General features: G+C 50.9%; 1 protein-coding gene across 1 annotated transcript in view; it reads right to left on the bottom strand.

Moving 5' to 3' along the window:
- Positions 1–3,188: 3,188 nt before the first annotated feature.
- Positions 3,189–15,839, bottom strand: part of myo5b (myosin VB) — a 62,563-nt gene continuing 49,912 nt past the window's right edge. The window contains exons 28-39 of the mRNA XM_070851140.1: positions 15,779–15,839; positions 15,218–15,312; positions 8,480–8,678; positions 8,277–8,370; positions 8,055–8,198; positions 7,656–7,807; positions 7,487–7,576; positions 7,193–7,343; positions 5,046–5,340; positions 4,721–4,895; positions 4,552–4,632; positions 3,189–3,474 (exon numbers count right to left, since the gene is read on the bottom strand). The exon at positions 15,779–15,839 is cut by the window's right edge and continues 164 nt beyond it. Coding sequence (XP_070707241.1) covers positions 3,322–3,474; positions 4,552–4,632; positions 4,721–4,895; positions 5,046–5,340; positions 7,193–7,343; positions 7,487–7,576; positions 7,656–7,807; positions 8,055–8,198; positions 8,277–8,370; positions 8,480–8,678; positions 15,218–15,312; positions 15,779–15,839 — 1,690 coding nt within the window. The 3' untranslated portion in view covers positions 3,189–3,321. The remainder of the gene's footprint in view (positions 3,475–4,551; positions 4,633–4,720; positions 4,896–5,045; positions 5,341–7,192; positions 7,344–7,486; positions 7,577–7,655; positions 7,808–8,054; positions 8,199–8,276; positions 8,371–8,479; positions 8,679–15,217; positions 15,313–15,778) is intronic.

Here is a 15,839-nt window from a genome sequence, read left to right as displayed (position 1 = left end):
CGAGTGGTGATCCTGTGTGATCGAGTGGTGATCCTGTATGATCGGGTGGTGATCCTGTGTGATTGAGTGGTAGTCATGTGTGATCAGGTGGTGGTCATGTGTTATCATGTGTGATCAAGTGGTGATCCTGTGTGATCATGTGTACTGTCCACCTGCTCAGGTGACAGCATGTTCTAGGAGTTGCTCACAGTGACTAAAGCAGCCAGTAACACGCAGTGAAAGGTCGGCGTGTCCGTCTGATGGAGGTGAAACAGGAAGGACCAGAGGGGGAAACTGCAGTACAAGTAATTAGAGTACATTTACTCTGATGTCTGCATGTAAAGATCACACACACACACACACACACACACATCCTGCTGCAACACCGCTCCACAGTACACTGTAGTACTGAGACACAGACAGGCAGACAGACAGACAGGCAGCGTGTCTAACAACCTGTCGTCTCACTGACGTGTTTCTGCAGAAAGGTGTTGCTGCTCGTTGTGCAAACAGGTTTGATTTGTTCAGAAAACACTCGTCACCACATCCTCTTCCTCACAACGTCTTCATCCTCCGAAAACAAGCGAGCAGCTTCAGGCTCAGCTGAGACACACACACACACACATGAACACACACACACACACACAGACACACACACACACACACACATGAACACACACACACACACAGACACACACACACACACACATGAACACTTGAACACACACACATGAACACACACACATGAACACATGAACACACACACACACACAGACACACACACACACACACACACATGAACACTTGAACACACACACATGAACACACACACATGAACACATGAACACACAAACACACACACACACACACACACATGAACACACACACATGAACACATGAACACAAACACATGAACACATGAACACACACACATGAACACACACACATGAACACATGAACACAAACACACATGAACACACACACACACACACATGAACACACGAACACACACACATGAACATGAACACACACACGAGGTCAGCTCTGTCAGGACGTCACAGGTCAAAGTTGTTGGTGAATAAAAACAGATTGATGGATATAACGAAGAGAAGAGGACCAACAATGGAACCTAGTGGAACACCTTTAGTGACCTGAAATAAATCCGGCAATGTTTCATATTTTTCTTGCTGAAATAGTTCAACTGACGACACGCTGGCCTGTCTGTGGCTCACACCGATAGTTATAGTTAGACTAGTGCACCGGTTGGGGCTCTAGTGAGTGAGTACGTAGGAAGTTAGTAAACCTGATTTATAGTGTCTTTGGAAACCAAAGTGACCAAGTGATGAACACTGCAGACACCGAGGAAACAGAGATGTGAGATTAAAAGTTCAGGAAACAACAAAACAAATGAACGAGAACGCAAACACACGATCAGAACTATGAAAACTGCAGAATAAAGCCAGCCGCCCACAACATGAGGAAACAGGTGAGTTTTCAATCATCTTAAACTGCCAACTGACTGTCAGTGAGCCACCTGAGCGACAGGTAAACCACAGACAGCTGGAACAACAGACACCAAGAGCTGCCGTGGGAACCCCCCCCCAACCGGGGTCACAGCGCCACAGAGCGGCACCACGATCGGTCAACTCTCCTCCTTCGAACTGCTGCGACCGCTTTCGTTTATCGATGAGATTCAGTTCAGCTACAACAGCTGAGTCAAACTGTTAGGAACAGGAAGCAGTCACAGCCGTAGACCTTTCTACTTCCTGTTTTTAATCAATAATCAATCAAAGCTGGGGCACATCTGAATATCAGTACTGAATACTTTACTGAAGTACTACTACGACAGTGAATTGATACTAAGAGTGGTACAGAGAAGAGCCTCTGTGATTAGACATGACGACACATCCAGCTGCTCTGACTGCAAAGTAAATACCCAGAATGCACAGCGGTGGGCAGGTGAGACAGCAGCATGTTCACTGAGCAGAATCACACAAACAATAAAACCAGCAGTTTAATGGAAAAGAGGCAAAAACCATCTTGATCATCATCATCATGGAGGTGATAATCCAGATTAACCCTTCGTTCTCTGGCTGTTGCTGCTGATGTCATCAGCTCATGATCTGTCGCAGACTGTTAGCTAAACGGCTAACGCCAACACCAACGCCAACGCCGGCTGTCGGTGCAATATGGACGACCTGAACCACAGCGGCCGACCCTCTGAGACGAGGTGACCTTCGGTCCGGGTGAAGCACCGACCTGCTGACCTGCACCTTGATCGTCCGAACACACCTGGATCAGTTTCCTCCAGACGCTCCAAAGGTCAAAGTGCAGAGTTTTCTCTCTCCGTCTGAAGACAGATGTGTGCAGATGTGAAGGCCGGAGGTCGAACTGATCAGCAGTTAAACACGTCAATAAGAACAACGGCTTCAGGAAAGGGTTTTATTCTCCAGGTTACCATGGAAACAGAGGAGATGTTTGTTACAGTGAGGAGGATCAGGGTTCAGCTCAAAGACAGACTATTGATTACTATTGATTCCTCTTTCAAACTGTACATGATTGGCAGAGTACCCCCCCACCCCCCATGATCCTCCTCCTCACTGGGTTCTTCCTCTCCTGTCTCCTCCTCTGCGGACGCCATCATCTTCCTCATCCTCCTCCTGCTGCAGAGCGTTGTGGTCAGTAAACACCGTGAGACGTCCACTGCTGAGTGTCTGTCGTCGTCCCTGAGCTTTCTGAACATCTCCCTGAGCTTCTTCATCCTGCAGGACACTTCCTGTTCCCTTCCTGGAGGAGGAGGAGAAGCAGGAGGAGGAAAAGGAGGAGGAGCAGGAGAAAGAGGAGGAGGAGGAGGAGCAGGAGGAGGAAAGGGAAAAGGAGGAGGAGCAGGAGGAGGAAGAGAAGCAGGAGGAGGAGGAGGAGCAGGAGAAAGAGGAGGAGGAAGAGGAGCAGGAGGAGGAAAAGGAAAAGGAGGAGGAGCAGGAGGAGGAAAAGGAGGAGGAGCAGGAGAAAGAGGAGGAGGAAGAGGAGCAGGAGGAGGAAAAGGAAAAGGAGGAGGAGCAGGAGGAGGAGAAGCAGGAGGAGGAAAAGGAGGAGGAGCAGGAGAAAGAGGAGCAGGTGGAGGAGCAGGAGGAGGAAAAGGAAAAGGAGGAGGAGGAGCAGGAGAAAGAGGAAGAAGAGAAGCAGGAGGAGGAGGAGGAGCAGGAGGAGGAAAAGGAAAAGGAGGAGGAGCAGGAGGAGGAAGAGAAGCAGGAGGAGGTGGTGACTGCAGGATGGACCTGACCTTCTCTGGTTCAGGACAGGAGGACGTGGCTCCGCCCCCGTCTGGAAGCAGGGCGGAGCTCAGACTCTGACCAGGAAGTGGAGGCCGAGGGAGGCGGGGATGTGCAGCGTCTCCAGGCTGAGGGGGGACGGCGTGTACGGGAAGAGGACCGGGAACGTCTGCTTGGTGTCCAGCAGGAGCTGGGGGGGGTCGTTCCTGTCCAGGAGACGGTTCTACAGAGAGACAGACAGGGACAGGATTTGAGTGGTTCTGTTGTCATGGAGGCAGCAGGATGATGAAGATGATGAAGATCAGGGGGGTCAAACTCAATCAAAGAAAGGGCCAAAATTTAAAACAGGGTCTAAGTCGAGGGCCAAACGGGCTCAACATTTAGTGAAGAGTCTAATAGTGACTCTTTTATTATAGTATATAATATAATAATATATATATATATATTTATACACACACATATATATACATACATACATATACATACATACATATATATGTGTGTGTGTGTGTGTGTATATATGTGTATGTATTTTATTCAGAAATATGAATGTAAACAGCCAAACTTCAACAACTTTTCTTCAATAAAATAAATAGACTTTTAAATATTTTTTTATTTTCTGTACTATCCTCATGTTTTGTCTCATAGTGTCGTCTTATATTTAGATTCTTTATTTATGGCCACTTCAGCTCCACAAACAAGACACACAGGTTCACCTCCGACAGACAAACAGCTAAAACTCTGTCCCCACCTGCTTTTTCAAAGTTTTCAAAGTCCACTTTATGTTTAGCCATTTATTTTGGGGGGGCTTAATGGCTCGTTTCCACTAGAACCTACTCCGAGTAGAGCTGAGTAGGTTCTAGTGGAAACGAGCCACAAGTGTCGCTATAACAGCGCTGATCGATGCATTGATCCGCTGATCGGTGTGTCATTATACCTGCGGGAGGAGGGGCTGCTGCACGGGTCCTGACTAGCGCGGCAGCTGTTCAGTGCATTGTGGGATTTGTAGTATTAGAGGTGGGAGTGCTGTTTACCGACGGGCCGTTCTTAATAGTCACATGAAATGATCTCACGGACCGTGAGTTTGACACATGTGATGAAGATGATGATTGTTGATCATGTGACGAAGATGATGATTGTTGATCATGTGACTGACCTGGATGTTCAGGTGATTGTTGATCATGTGACTGACCTGGATGTTCAGGTGATTGTTGATCATGTGACTGACCTGGATGTTCAGGTGATTGTTGATCATGTGACTGACCTGGATGTTCAGGTGATTGTTGATCATGTGACTGACCTGGATGTTCCTGATGAAGGACACGGTGACTCTCTCCTCAAACTCGTTCAGGGGGGTGTACAGGTTCAGGATCTTCACGATCTGCAGCACAACAACGGCACCGATCAATACCTCATCAATAACGCAGCGGGGCCGAGCGATTGGCCGACGTGCCGCGGTATCAGCTGACCTGCTGCGCGCTGAGGGCGGTGCACAGCGAGCAGATGGCCTCGGCGTCCTGACTCGTCTTCTTCTTCACCTGCAGCAGCTGAGCGGCCTGGATGACCGGGTGGAGGCAGGCTGCTGCTTTACTGACAGACAGGCTGTTCCCCCGCAGCCACTCCTCCATCTGACTGGTGTTATACCTGGGGGGGCAGACAGGTAGGGGCTGAGAGACACACAGGCAGGCAGGGAGACAGACAGCTAGTGACTGAGAGACAGACAGCCAGAGAAAGAGACAGACAGACAGACAGACAGACAGACAGACAGACAGACAGACAGGCAGGCAGACAGACCTGAGCTGCATGCCGGTGCTCCAGGAGCAGACGTCCTTGCGCAGCAGCAGGTTGTTGAGCGTGATGGCGTTGATGCAGCTGAAGAGCTGTCTCACCACCTGAGCGATGATGTCGGGGTCCAGGCCGTGCTCCCTCATCACGCCGTGGAACTGCCCCAGCTGGCGGATCAGCGCCTCCAGCGTGTAGCCGCTCGGGCCGCCGCCGTCCGTGTCCATGCTGGACGAGCGGTTCCTGTAGCCCATCGGCTTGACCCCCGCCAGGCTGGGGATGCTCTCGCTCTCCAACATGGCCGACACTGGGGGCGGAGGGTCGGGAGACAGACAGACAGACAGACAGGCTGAGTCCATGCTGAGCGCTCTGCTGTGCCTCAGTGCTTCCTGCCTGTCTTACCACCAAATAAAGCCCTAAAATAAAACAATAAAAATAATGAACCCTGATTTCAACGGTTCAATTCTGGTCTCAACATAAGGAACCACATGAGCCGCAGTGCATTCTGGGTGCTGTAGGCTTGGTACCCGCTGAGCGGAGGACCCACGGCTCCTTTCTCTCGGGTTTCTCTGCTGCCGACTGAACACCTTCCCGGCACCACTGGGCCCTCAGAGCTTTGGTGGGGAAATACCCGAGGCTGTTAAACCGCTCTGCTCGGTTATCGGCCGGTTACCTTTCAAAGTTACGGGTTACTGTGTTGCTATGACAACAGAGGCAGTTAGCTGCGCCGTCACGACGATTTGAACATAAAATACACTTCATGTCCGTGTGTCTGACTGAGCTGACGGTCGCCACCAAAGCGCCTCTGAAAAACAGTCATACGCAGGACGACAGCAGCTCGTGGTTTCCGCGGCGACAGGATGACGGAGGCGGTGGATCACCGGATGATGAAATGAGTCATTTGATCCTCAGAGCTGCAGTCGCTTCTGTAGAAACATCTGAGAAAAGTCCCGACTGACTGTAGACGTCTGCTGAGCAGCTTCACAAGGACCTGGAGAACTACATTACCCACAATGCCCTCCACGAAGGGCCGAACCGGCCCACATCGCCAAAATCAGTGATTTACACCTTATTTAAAGTCTGACATGATGTGTGTGTGTTACTGTGTGTGTGTGTGTGTGTGTGTTACTGTGTGTGTGTGTGTGTGTTACTGTGTGTGTGTGTGTGTTACTGTGTGTGTGTGTGTGTGTGTGTTACTGTGTGTGTGTGTGTGTTACTGTGTGTGTGTGTGTGTGTGTTACTGTGTTACTGTGTGTGTTACTGTGTGTGTGTGTGTGTGTGTGTTACTGTGTTACTGTGTGTGTTACTGTGTTACTGTGTGTGTGTGTGTGTTACTGTGTTACTGTGTGTGTTACTGTGTTACTGTGTGTGTGTGTGTGTGTGTGTGTGTGTGTGTGTTACTGTGTGTGTGTGTGTGTGTGTTACTGTGTGTGTGTGTGTGTGTGTGTGTGTGTGTGTGTGTTACTGTGTGTGTGTGTGTGTGTGTGTGTGTGTGTGTGTGTGTGTGTGTGTGTGTTACTGTGTGTGTGTGTGTGTGTGTGTGTGTGTGTTACTGTGTGTGTGTGTTACTGTGTGTGTGTGTGTGTGTGTGTGTGTTACTGTGTGTGTGTGTGTGTGTGTGTGTGTGTGTGTGTGTGTGTGTGTGTGTGTGTGTTACTGTGTGTGTGTGTGTGTTACTGTGTGTGTGTGTGTGTGTGTTACTGTGTGTGTGTGTGTGTTACTGTGTGTGTGTGTGTGTGTGTGTGTGTGTTACTGTGTGTGTGTGTGTGTGTGTGTTACTGTGTGTGTTACTGTGTGTGTGTGTGTGTTACTGTGTGTGTGTGTGTTACTGTGTGTGTGTGTGTGTGTGTGTGTGTGTTACTGTGTGTGTGTGTTACTGTGTGTGTTACTGTGTGTGTGTGTGTGTGTTACTGTGTGTGTGTGTGTGTGTGTGTGTGTGTGTGTTACTGTGTGTGTGTGTTACTGTGTGTGTTACTGTGTGTGTGTGTGTTACTGTGTGTGTGTGTGTTACTGTGTGTGTTACTGTGTGTGTGTGTGTGTGTGTGTTACTGTGTGTGTTACTGTGTGTGTGTGTGTGTGTTACTGTGTTTGTGTCTCTGTGTTGCTGAGACATGATGTTCAGGTGGCTGTGATGACACCACGGCGCCCCCCCCCCTCACCGATCATGGGCTGGATGGTGGCCTCGGCCACCCGGACCAGCTGCTGGTAGATCTGGATGGAGAGGTCGCTCAGCACCTGTCGGTACTCGGCCAGGTCGAAGTTCTTCAGACAGTGTTCGTTCTGTTTGCTCGTGTTCTGCGTCACGAACACCTGGACAGGAAGACAGGAGGACAGGAAGACAGGAGGACAGGAAGACAGGAGGACAGGAAGACAGGAGGACAGGACAGGTGTCAGGCTGTGACACACACACGCACACACACATGGGGGGGGGCAGCTGAAGCGTGTTGTGTCACCTCGTCTCCACTGTACTGCTTCAGACAGTGCAGCAGGCGGCTGGTGTTGGCCAGCCAGAAAGACGCCATCTCAAAGTCCTCGCTGTTCTTCTGCGGACCGGTCGGACACAGATCGTTAGTAAGACAACCACAGGTCACCATCAGCGGGGGGGGGGGGGGGGGGGCTCACCTTGAGGACCTTCTTGATGCAGTTGATGGTGGCGGTGAGCAGCGACTCCACCTTCTGGTCGTCGTTGATGTAGTCGGCGTGGCGGATGCACATGAAGAGGATGTAGGCGGGAAGACAGGGGACGGTGGCAGACACGCTGCTGGGCCTGATGTCTGCAGACAGACAGGCAGACAGACAGACAGTCAGAGAGACAGGCAGACAGACAGACAGACAGTCAGAGAGAGAGACAGGCAGGCAGGCAGACAGACAGACAGACAGTCAGAGAGACAGGCAGGCAGGCAGACAGACAGACAGTCAGAGAGACAGGCAGGCAGGCAGACAGGCAGACAGACAGACAGACAGTCAGAGAGAGAGACAGGCAGGCAGACAGACAGTCAGAGAGACAGACAGTGTCCTCACCAGTGATCAGGGCTTTGAGCAGCAGACCTTCGTCCTCCTTGTTGAACTCCAGCATCCCCTCAAAGTCCTTCTCCTTCCTCTGGACGGTCACCTGGCGGCTCAGCTCAGGTCTGCCCCTGCTGGGGGGGGCGTCCACCTGGGACACTGCACACACACACAGTCTGCTGAGTGCGCGCGTGTCTTTGGGGCAGATGACGCTCGACAGGTGTGTGTAGCTGTTACCTTCTAACTCCTGGACCTTCTTCATGTAGATCCTCAGCTGCTTCTTCAGCTTCCTCTCGTTCTTCTCCAGCTTCTCCACCAGTTCCTTCAGGTCCTACCAACCAGAAACACCAACCACGTCCAACCACGTCCGAGCTGACCACCTCCGCACTGAAGAACGCTGTGTGTGTGTGTGTGTGTGTGTGTGTGTGTGTGTGTGTTACCAGGTTGTCGTTGGTGAGCCGCGTGATCTCCTGCTGGACGCTGTACTCCAGCCGGGCCTCAGGCGGCAGAGACGCCGTGTAGTTCAGGATCTCCTGCTTCTTCTCGATGTCGTCTCTCAGCAGCTCGATCTGAGTGTGAAGAGCCTCCAGCTCGTCTCCGTGCCGCCGGGCCTGAGTCTGCAGCTGAGCCTCCAGCAGCCTGAGGACAGAGGACACGCATCAGGACACCTGTGGACCGCGCCCGGACGGTCCCGCTCTGGTCCCACACCCACAAACGCCCCCCCGCTGAGGCGAGACAGGAGACCCGACGAAGCTCAGAGCCCCCCCCCGATAGTCCAACCAGTCACTGGGCGGCTGGTCGGAGAAACAAACCAACCAAAAATAAGTCAGACTCCATGTTGGAGCTGTTGCCCGCTGCAGGGGGGTCAGACAGGAAGAGGACTGTGTAGGACTAGTAGAGGACTAGTGGAGGACTAGTGGAGGACTAGTGGAGGACTAGTGGAGGACTAGTAGAGGACAGTAGAGGACTAGTGGAGGACAGTAGAGGACTAGTAGAGGACTAGTGGAGGACTAGTAGAGGACTAGTGTAGGACTAGTAGAGGACTAGTGGAGGACTAGTGGAGGACTAGTGGAGGACTAGTAGAGGACAGTAGAGGACTAGTGGAGGACAGTAGAGGACTAGTAGAGGACTAGTGGAGGACTAGTAGAGGACTAGTGTAGGACTAGTAGAGGACTAGTAGAGGACTAGTGGAGGACTAGTGGAGGACTAGTAGAGGACAGTAGAGGACTAGTGGAGGACAGTAGAGGACTAGTAGAGGACTAGTGGAGGACTAGTGGAGGACTAGTAGAGGACAGTAGAGGACTAGTAGAGGACTAGTGGAGGACTAGTAGAGGACAGTAGAGGACAGTAGAGGACTAGTAGAGGACTAGTGGAGGACTAGTGGAGGACTAGTAGAGGACAGTAGAGGACTAGTAGAGGACTAGTGGAGGACTAGTGGAGGACTGTGTAGGACTAGTAGAGGACTAGTGGAGGACTAGTGGAGGACTAGTAGAGGACAGTAGAGGACTAGTGGAGGACAGTAGAGGACTAGTAGAGGACTAGTGGAGGACTAGTAGAGGACTAGTGTAGGACTAGTGTAGGACTAGTAGAGGACTAGTGGAGGACTAGTGGAGGACTAGTGGAGGACTAGTAAAGGACTAGTAGAGGACAGTAGAGGACTAGTAGAGGACTAGTGGAGGACTAGTGGAGGACTGTGGAGGACTAGTAGAGGACTAGTGGAGGACTGTGTAGGACTAGTAGAGGACTAGTGTAGGACTAGTGGAGGACTAGTGGAAGACTAGTAGAGGACTAGTAGAGGACTAGTGGAGGACTAGTGGAGGACTAGTAGAGGACAGTAGAGGACTAGTGGAGGACAGTAGAGGACTAGTAGAGGACTAGTGGAGGACTAGTAGAGGACAGTAGAGGACTAGTGGAGGACAGTAGAGGACTAGTAGAGGACTAGTGGAGGACAGTAGAGGACTAGTGGAGGACTAGTGTAGGACTAGTAGAGGACTAGTGGAGGACTAATGGAGGACTAGTGGAGGACTAGTAGAGGACAGTAGAGGACTAGTAGAGGACCAGTGGAGGACTAGTGTAGGACTAGTAGAGGACTAGTGGAGGACTAGTGGAGGACAGTAGAGGACTAGTAGAGGACTAGTAGAGGACTAGTAGAGGACTAGTGGAGGACTAGTAGAGGACTGTGTAGGACTAGTAGAGGACTAGTAGAGGACAGTAGAGGACTAGTGGAGGACTAGTAGAGGACTAGTGGAGGACAGTAGAGGACTAGTAGAGGACTAGTAGAGGACAGTAGAAGACTAGTGGAGGACTAGTGGAGGACAGTAGAGGACTAGTGGAGGACTAGTAGAGGACTGTGTAGGACTAGTAGAGGACTAGTGGAGGACTGTGTAGGACTAGTGGAGGACTGTGTAGGACTAGTGGAGGACTAGTGGAGGACTAGTAGAGGAAAGTAGAGGACTAGTGGAGGACTAGTGGAGGACTAGTGGAGGACTAGTAGAGGACAGTAGAGGACTAGTGGAGGACTGTGTAGGACTAGTGTAGGACTAGTGGAGGACTAGTAGAGGACAGTAGAGGACTAGTGGAGGACTAGTGGAGGACAGTAGAGGACTAGTGGAAGACTAGTAGAGGACTGTGTAGGACTAGTAGAGGACTAGTGGAGGACTAGTAGAGGACAGTAGAGGACAGTAGAGGACTAGTAGAGGACTAGTAGAGGACTAGTAGAGGACTAGTGGAGGACTAGTAGAGGACAGTAGATGACAGTAGAGGACTAGTAGAGGACTAGTAGAGGACTAGTGGAGGACTAGTAGAGGACTAGTGGAGGACTAGTGGAGGACTAGTAGAGGACAGTAGAGGACAGTAGAGGACTAGTAGAGGACTAGTGGAGGACTAGTAGAGGACAGTAGAGGACTAGTAGAGGACTAGTAGAGGACTAGTAGAGGACAGTAGAGGACCAGTAGAGGACTAGTAGAGGACAGTAGAGGACAGTAGAGGACTAGTAGAGGACTAGTGGAGGACAGTAGAGGACTAGTAGAGGACTAGTAGAGGACAGTAGAGGACTAGTGGAGGACTAGTGGAGGACAGTAGAGGACTAGTGGAGGACTAGTAGAGGACTGTGTAGGACTAGTAGAGGACTAGTGGAGGACTGTGTAGGACTAGTGGAGGACTAGTGGAGGACTAGTGGAGGACTAGTAGAGGACAGTAGAGGACTAGTGGAGGACTAGTGGAGGACTAGTGGAGGACTAGTAGAGGACAGTAGAGGACTAGTGGAGGACTGTGTAGGACTAGTGTAGGACTAGTGGAGGACTAGTAGAGGACAGTAGAGGACTAGTGGAGGACTAGTGGAGGACAGTAGAGGACTAGTGGAAGACTAGTAGAGGACTGTGTAGGACTAGTAGAGGACTAGTGGAGGACTAGTAGAGGACAGTAGAGGACAGTAGAGGACTAGTAGAGGACTAGTAGAGGACTAGTGGAGGACTAGTAGAGGACAGTAGAGGACAGTAGAGGACTAGTAGAGGACTAGTAGAGGACTAGTGGAGGACTAGTAGAGGACAGTAGAGGACTAGTAGAGGACCAGTAGAGGACAGTAGAGGACAGTAGAGGACTAGTAGAGGACAGTAGAGGACTAGTAGAGGACCAGTAGAGGACAGTAGAGGACAGTAGAGGACTAGTAGAGGACTAGTGGAGGACTAGTAGAGGACAGTAGAGGACCAGTAGAGGACCAGTAGAGGACTAGTAGAGGACAGTAGAGGACCAGTAGAGGACAGTAGAGGACCAGTAGAGGACCAGTAGAGGACAGTAGAGGACTAGTAGAGGACAGTAGAGGACAGTAGAGGACTAGTAGAGGACTAGTGTAGGACTAGTAGAGGACTAGTAGAGGACTAGTAGAGGACCAGTAGAGGACAGTAGAGGACAGTAGAGGACTAGTAGAGGACAGTAGAGGACTAGTAGAGGACCAGTAGAGGACAGTAGAGGACAGTAGAGGACAGTAGAGGACAGTAGAGGACTAGTAGAGGACTAGTGGAGGACTAGTGGAGGACTAGTAGAGGACAGTAGAGGACCAGTAGAGGACCAGTAGAGGACTAGTAGAGGACAGTAGAGGACCAGTAGAGGACCAGTAGAGGACAGTAGAGGACAGTAGAGGACTAGTAGAGGACAGTAGAGGACTAGTAGAGGACTAGTGTAGGACTAGTAGAGGACTAGTAGAGGACTAGTAGAGGACAGTAGAGGACTAGTAGAGGACTAGTGGAGGACTAGTAGAGGACAGTAGAGGACTAGTAGAGGACTAGTAGAGGACAGTAGAGGACAGTAGAGGACAGTAGAGGACTAGTAGAGGACTAGTGGAGGACTAGTGGAGGACTAGTAGAGGACAGTAGAGGACCAGTAGAGGACCAGTAGAGGACTAGTAGAGGACAGTAGAGGACCAGTAGAGGACCAGTAGAGGACAGTAGAGGACAGTAGAGGACTAGTAGAGGACAGTAGAGGACTAGTAGAGGACTAGTGTAGGACTAGTAGAGGACTAGTAGAGGACTAGTAGAGGACAGTAGAGGACTAGTAGAGGACTAGTGGAGGACTAGTAGAGGACAGTAGAGGACTAGTAGAGGACTAGTAGAGGACAGTAGAGGACTAGTAGAGGACTAGTAGAGGACTAGTAGAGGACAGTAGAGGACTAGTAGAGGACAGTAGAGGACAGTAGAGGACTAGTAGAGGACAGTAGAGGACTAGTAGAGGACTAGTAGAGGACTAGTAGAGGACAGTAGAGGACTAGTGGAGGACTAGTAGAGGACTAGTAGAGGACAGTAGAGGACAGTAGAGGACTAGTGGAGGACTAGTAGAGGTCTAGTAGAGGACTAGTAGAGGACAGTAGAGGACTAGTAGAGGACTAGTAGAGGACTAGTAGAGGACAGTAGAGGACAGTAGAGGACTAGTGGAGGACTAGTGGAGGACTAGTAGAGGACTAGTAGAGGACAGTAGAGGACTAGTAGAGGACTAGTAGAGGACAGTAGAGGACTAGTAGAGGACAGTAGAGGACTAGTAGAGGACTAGTGGAGGACTAGTGGAGGACTAGTAGAGGACAGTAGAGGACCAGTAGAGGACCAGTAGAGGACTAGTAGAGGACAGTAGAGGACCAGTAGAGGACCAGTAGAGGACAGTAGAGGACAGTAGAGGACTAGTAGAGGACTAGTGGAGGACTAGTGGAGGACTAGTAGAGGACAGTAGAGGACTAGTAGAGGACAGTAGAGGACTAGTAGAGGACTAGTGGAGGACTAGTGGAGGACTAGTAGAGGACAGTAGAGGACCAGTAGAGGACCAGTAGAGGACTAGTAGAGGACAGTAGAGGACCAGTAGAGGACCAGTAGAGGACAGTAGAGGACAGTAGAGGACTAGTAGAGGACAGTAGAGGACAGTAGAGGACTAGTAGAGGACTAGTGTAGGACTAGTAGAGGACTAGTAGAGGACTAGTAGAGGACAGTAGAGGACTAGTAGAGGACTAGTGGAGGACTAGTAGAGGACAGTAGAGGACTAGTAGAGGACTAGTGGAGGACTAGTAGAGGACTAGTAGAGGACTAGTAGAGGACAGTAGAGGACTAGTAGAGGGCAGTAGAGGACTAGTAGAGGACAGTAGAGGACTAGTAGAGGACTAGTAGAGGACTAGTAGAGGACAGTAGAGGACTAGTGGAGGACTAGTAGAGGACTAGTAGAGGACAGTAGAGGACAGTAGAGGACTAGTGGAGGACTAGTAGAGGACTAGTAGAGGACAGTAGAGGACTAGTAGAGGACTAGTAGAGGACTAGTAGAGGACAGTAGAGGACAGTAGAGGACTAGTGGAGGACTAGTGGAGGACTAGTAGAGGACTAGTAGAGGACAGTAGAGGACTAGTAGAGGACTAGTAGAGGACTAGTAGAGGACAGTAGAGGACTAGTAGAGGACTAGTAGAGGACAGTAGAGGACTAGTAGAGGACTAGTAGAGGACTAGTGGAGGACTAGTGGAGGACTAGTAGAGGACAGTAGAGGACTAGTAGAGGACAGTAGAGGACTAGTAGAGGACTAGTGGAGGACTAGTAGAGGACAGTAGAGGACTAGTAGAGGACTAGTAGAGGACAGTAGAGGACTAGTAGAGGACAGTAGAGGACTAGTAGAGGACTAGTAGAGGACAGTAGAGGACTAGTAGAGGACAGTAGAGGACTAGTAGAGGACTAGTAGAGGACTAGTAGAGGACAGTAGAGGACTAGTAGAGGACAGTAGAGGACTAGTAGAGGACTAGTAGAGGACAGTAGAGGACTAGTAGAGGACTAGTAGAGGACTAGTGGAGGACTGTGTAGGCTGAGCCGTGAGGCCACTGATCGCTCACAACCAGAGGAAGCTTCTCTTCTGTAGCTCTTCTGTAGCAGGTGTAGGAAGAGACCTCAGACAGACAGACAGACAGACAGACAGACAGACAGACAGACAGGCAGACAGGCAGACAGGCAGACAGACAGACAGACAGGCAGACAGGCAGACAGACAGACAGACACCTGGCCACTTGTTTGAGGCCCTGGTAGGCCAGGCCCAGCTCCCCGTCCTCGTTCAGGTGACACCAGTCGTGCTGCGAGCTGGAGGCGGCGGCAGAGGAAACACAGCAGGAAGCAGAGTGAGGAAGACTGCAGAGAGCACAGACAGACAGACAGGCAGTGAGGAAGACTGCAGAGAGCACAGACAGACAGGCAGACTGTGAGGAAGACTGCAGAGAGCACAGACAGACAGACAGACTGTAAGTTAGTTAGTGTCAGTAAAGGAGGTCTGTGGTCCATCAGCAGCATCAGTGTCTCTACCAGGATCAATATATCCAATGTGTCCTGTCTGTGGGGGGGTCGGTCTGGTCTGCACTCCTGTGATCGTGTCCTGTCTGTGGGGGGGTCGGTCTGGTCTGGTCTGCACTCCTGTGATCGTGTCCTGTCTGTGGGGGGGTCGGCTTCACTCTTATTGTAGCTGCTTTGCTTCAGGAAGTGAGTCCCTGTCAGTGTTTCTACGCTAAAGCTGCCAGCAGCAGGGTTCCATGTGGTCTGAAGCTGAAGAAGAGGAGTGAGGACAGGAAGCGAAAGCACAACACACGCCCCCCCCGGTCCAGAGTTCAGTAAACGCCCCCCCTGCTCTGTTACTACAAGGTGAACAGGCGTACCGTCTCTTTAAACGCTGACACTTACTTCTTGGACTCACACAGTCCGTGACACGCCGTTAGCGCCTCCTCCTGGTCGAGCGGCGCTCTGCTGTCCACGTGAGGAGCATCGTTACCGTCCTGCTGAAACACACAGCAGAGACCCCTCCCTCACTGACTGAGCCTGATCGGTGATCAATCCCCCGTTATCTCTGAGAGAAGAGCCTCTCCAGCAAACATCATTTCCCACAAGCCCACAGGCCCGAGGTCTGCAGCTGATCACATGACGTGGAACTGAAACATGTTCAGACCTAAGTGTTGTCTGAGAACTGGATTCTTATTGGTTGTGAGAGATTCTACTTAGTCACAGAGGAAGTGAGGTCAGGACTGTCAGATGTGGAAGGTTCAGTTCTTTGCTCATGTGACTATTCTTCTATACTTCTGCTGTGAAAGAAGCTCAAAGCAGCACATCAGTGTGAACTAGTTCGTTTTAAACGTGTGAGCTGAACTTTGACACCACGGCCGAGCTGCTGAAGAGTTAGAGAGGGTTTGAAAAGCTGAAGTCCCGTTTCAGAAGACAGAGGCGGTCGTTCCTGCTGGGTAAACCTACCACGTGCTCGTTCCTCTCCCGTACCTGGGCGGCGCTGACGATCTGAGTCCTCAGGATGAGG

Source organism: Pempheris klunzingeri, chromosome 19 (genome assembly GCF_042242105.1).
Source record: "Pempheris klunzingeri isolate RE-2024b chromosome 19, fPemKlu1.hap1, whole genome shotgun sequence".
In the NCBI taxonomy this organism is placed as follows: Eukaryota; Metazoa; Chordata; class Actinopteri; order Acropomatiformes; family Pempheridae; genus Pempheris; species Pempheris klunzingeri.
This window is presented reverse-complemented; position numbering and strand designations above follow the sequence as displayed.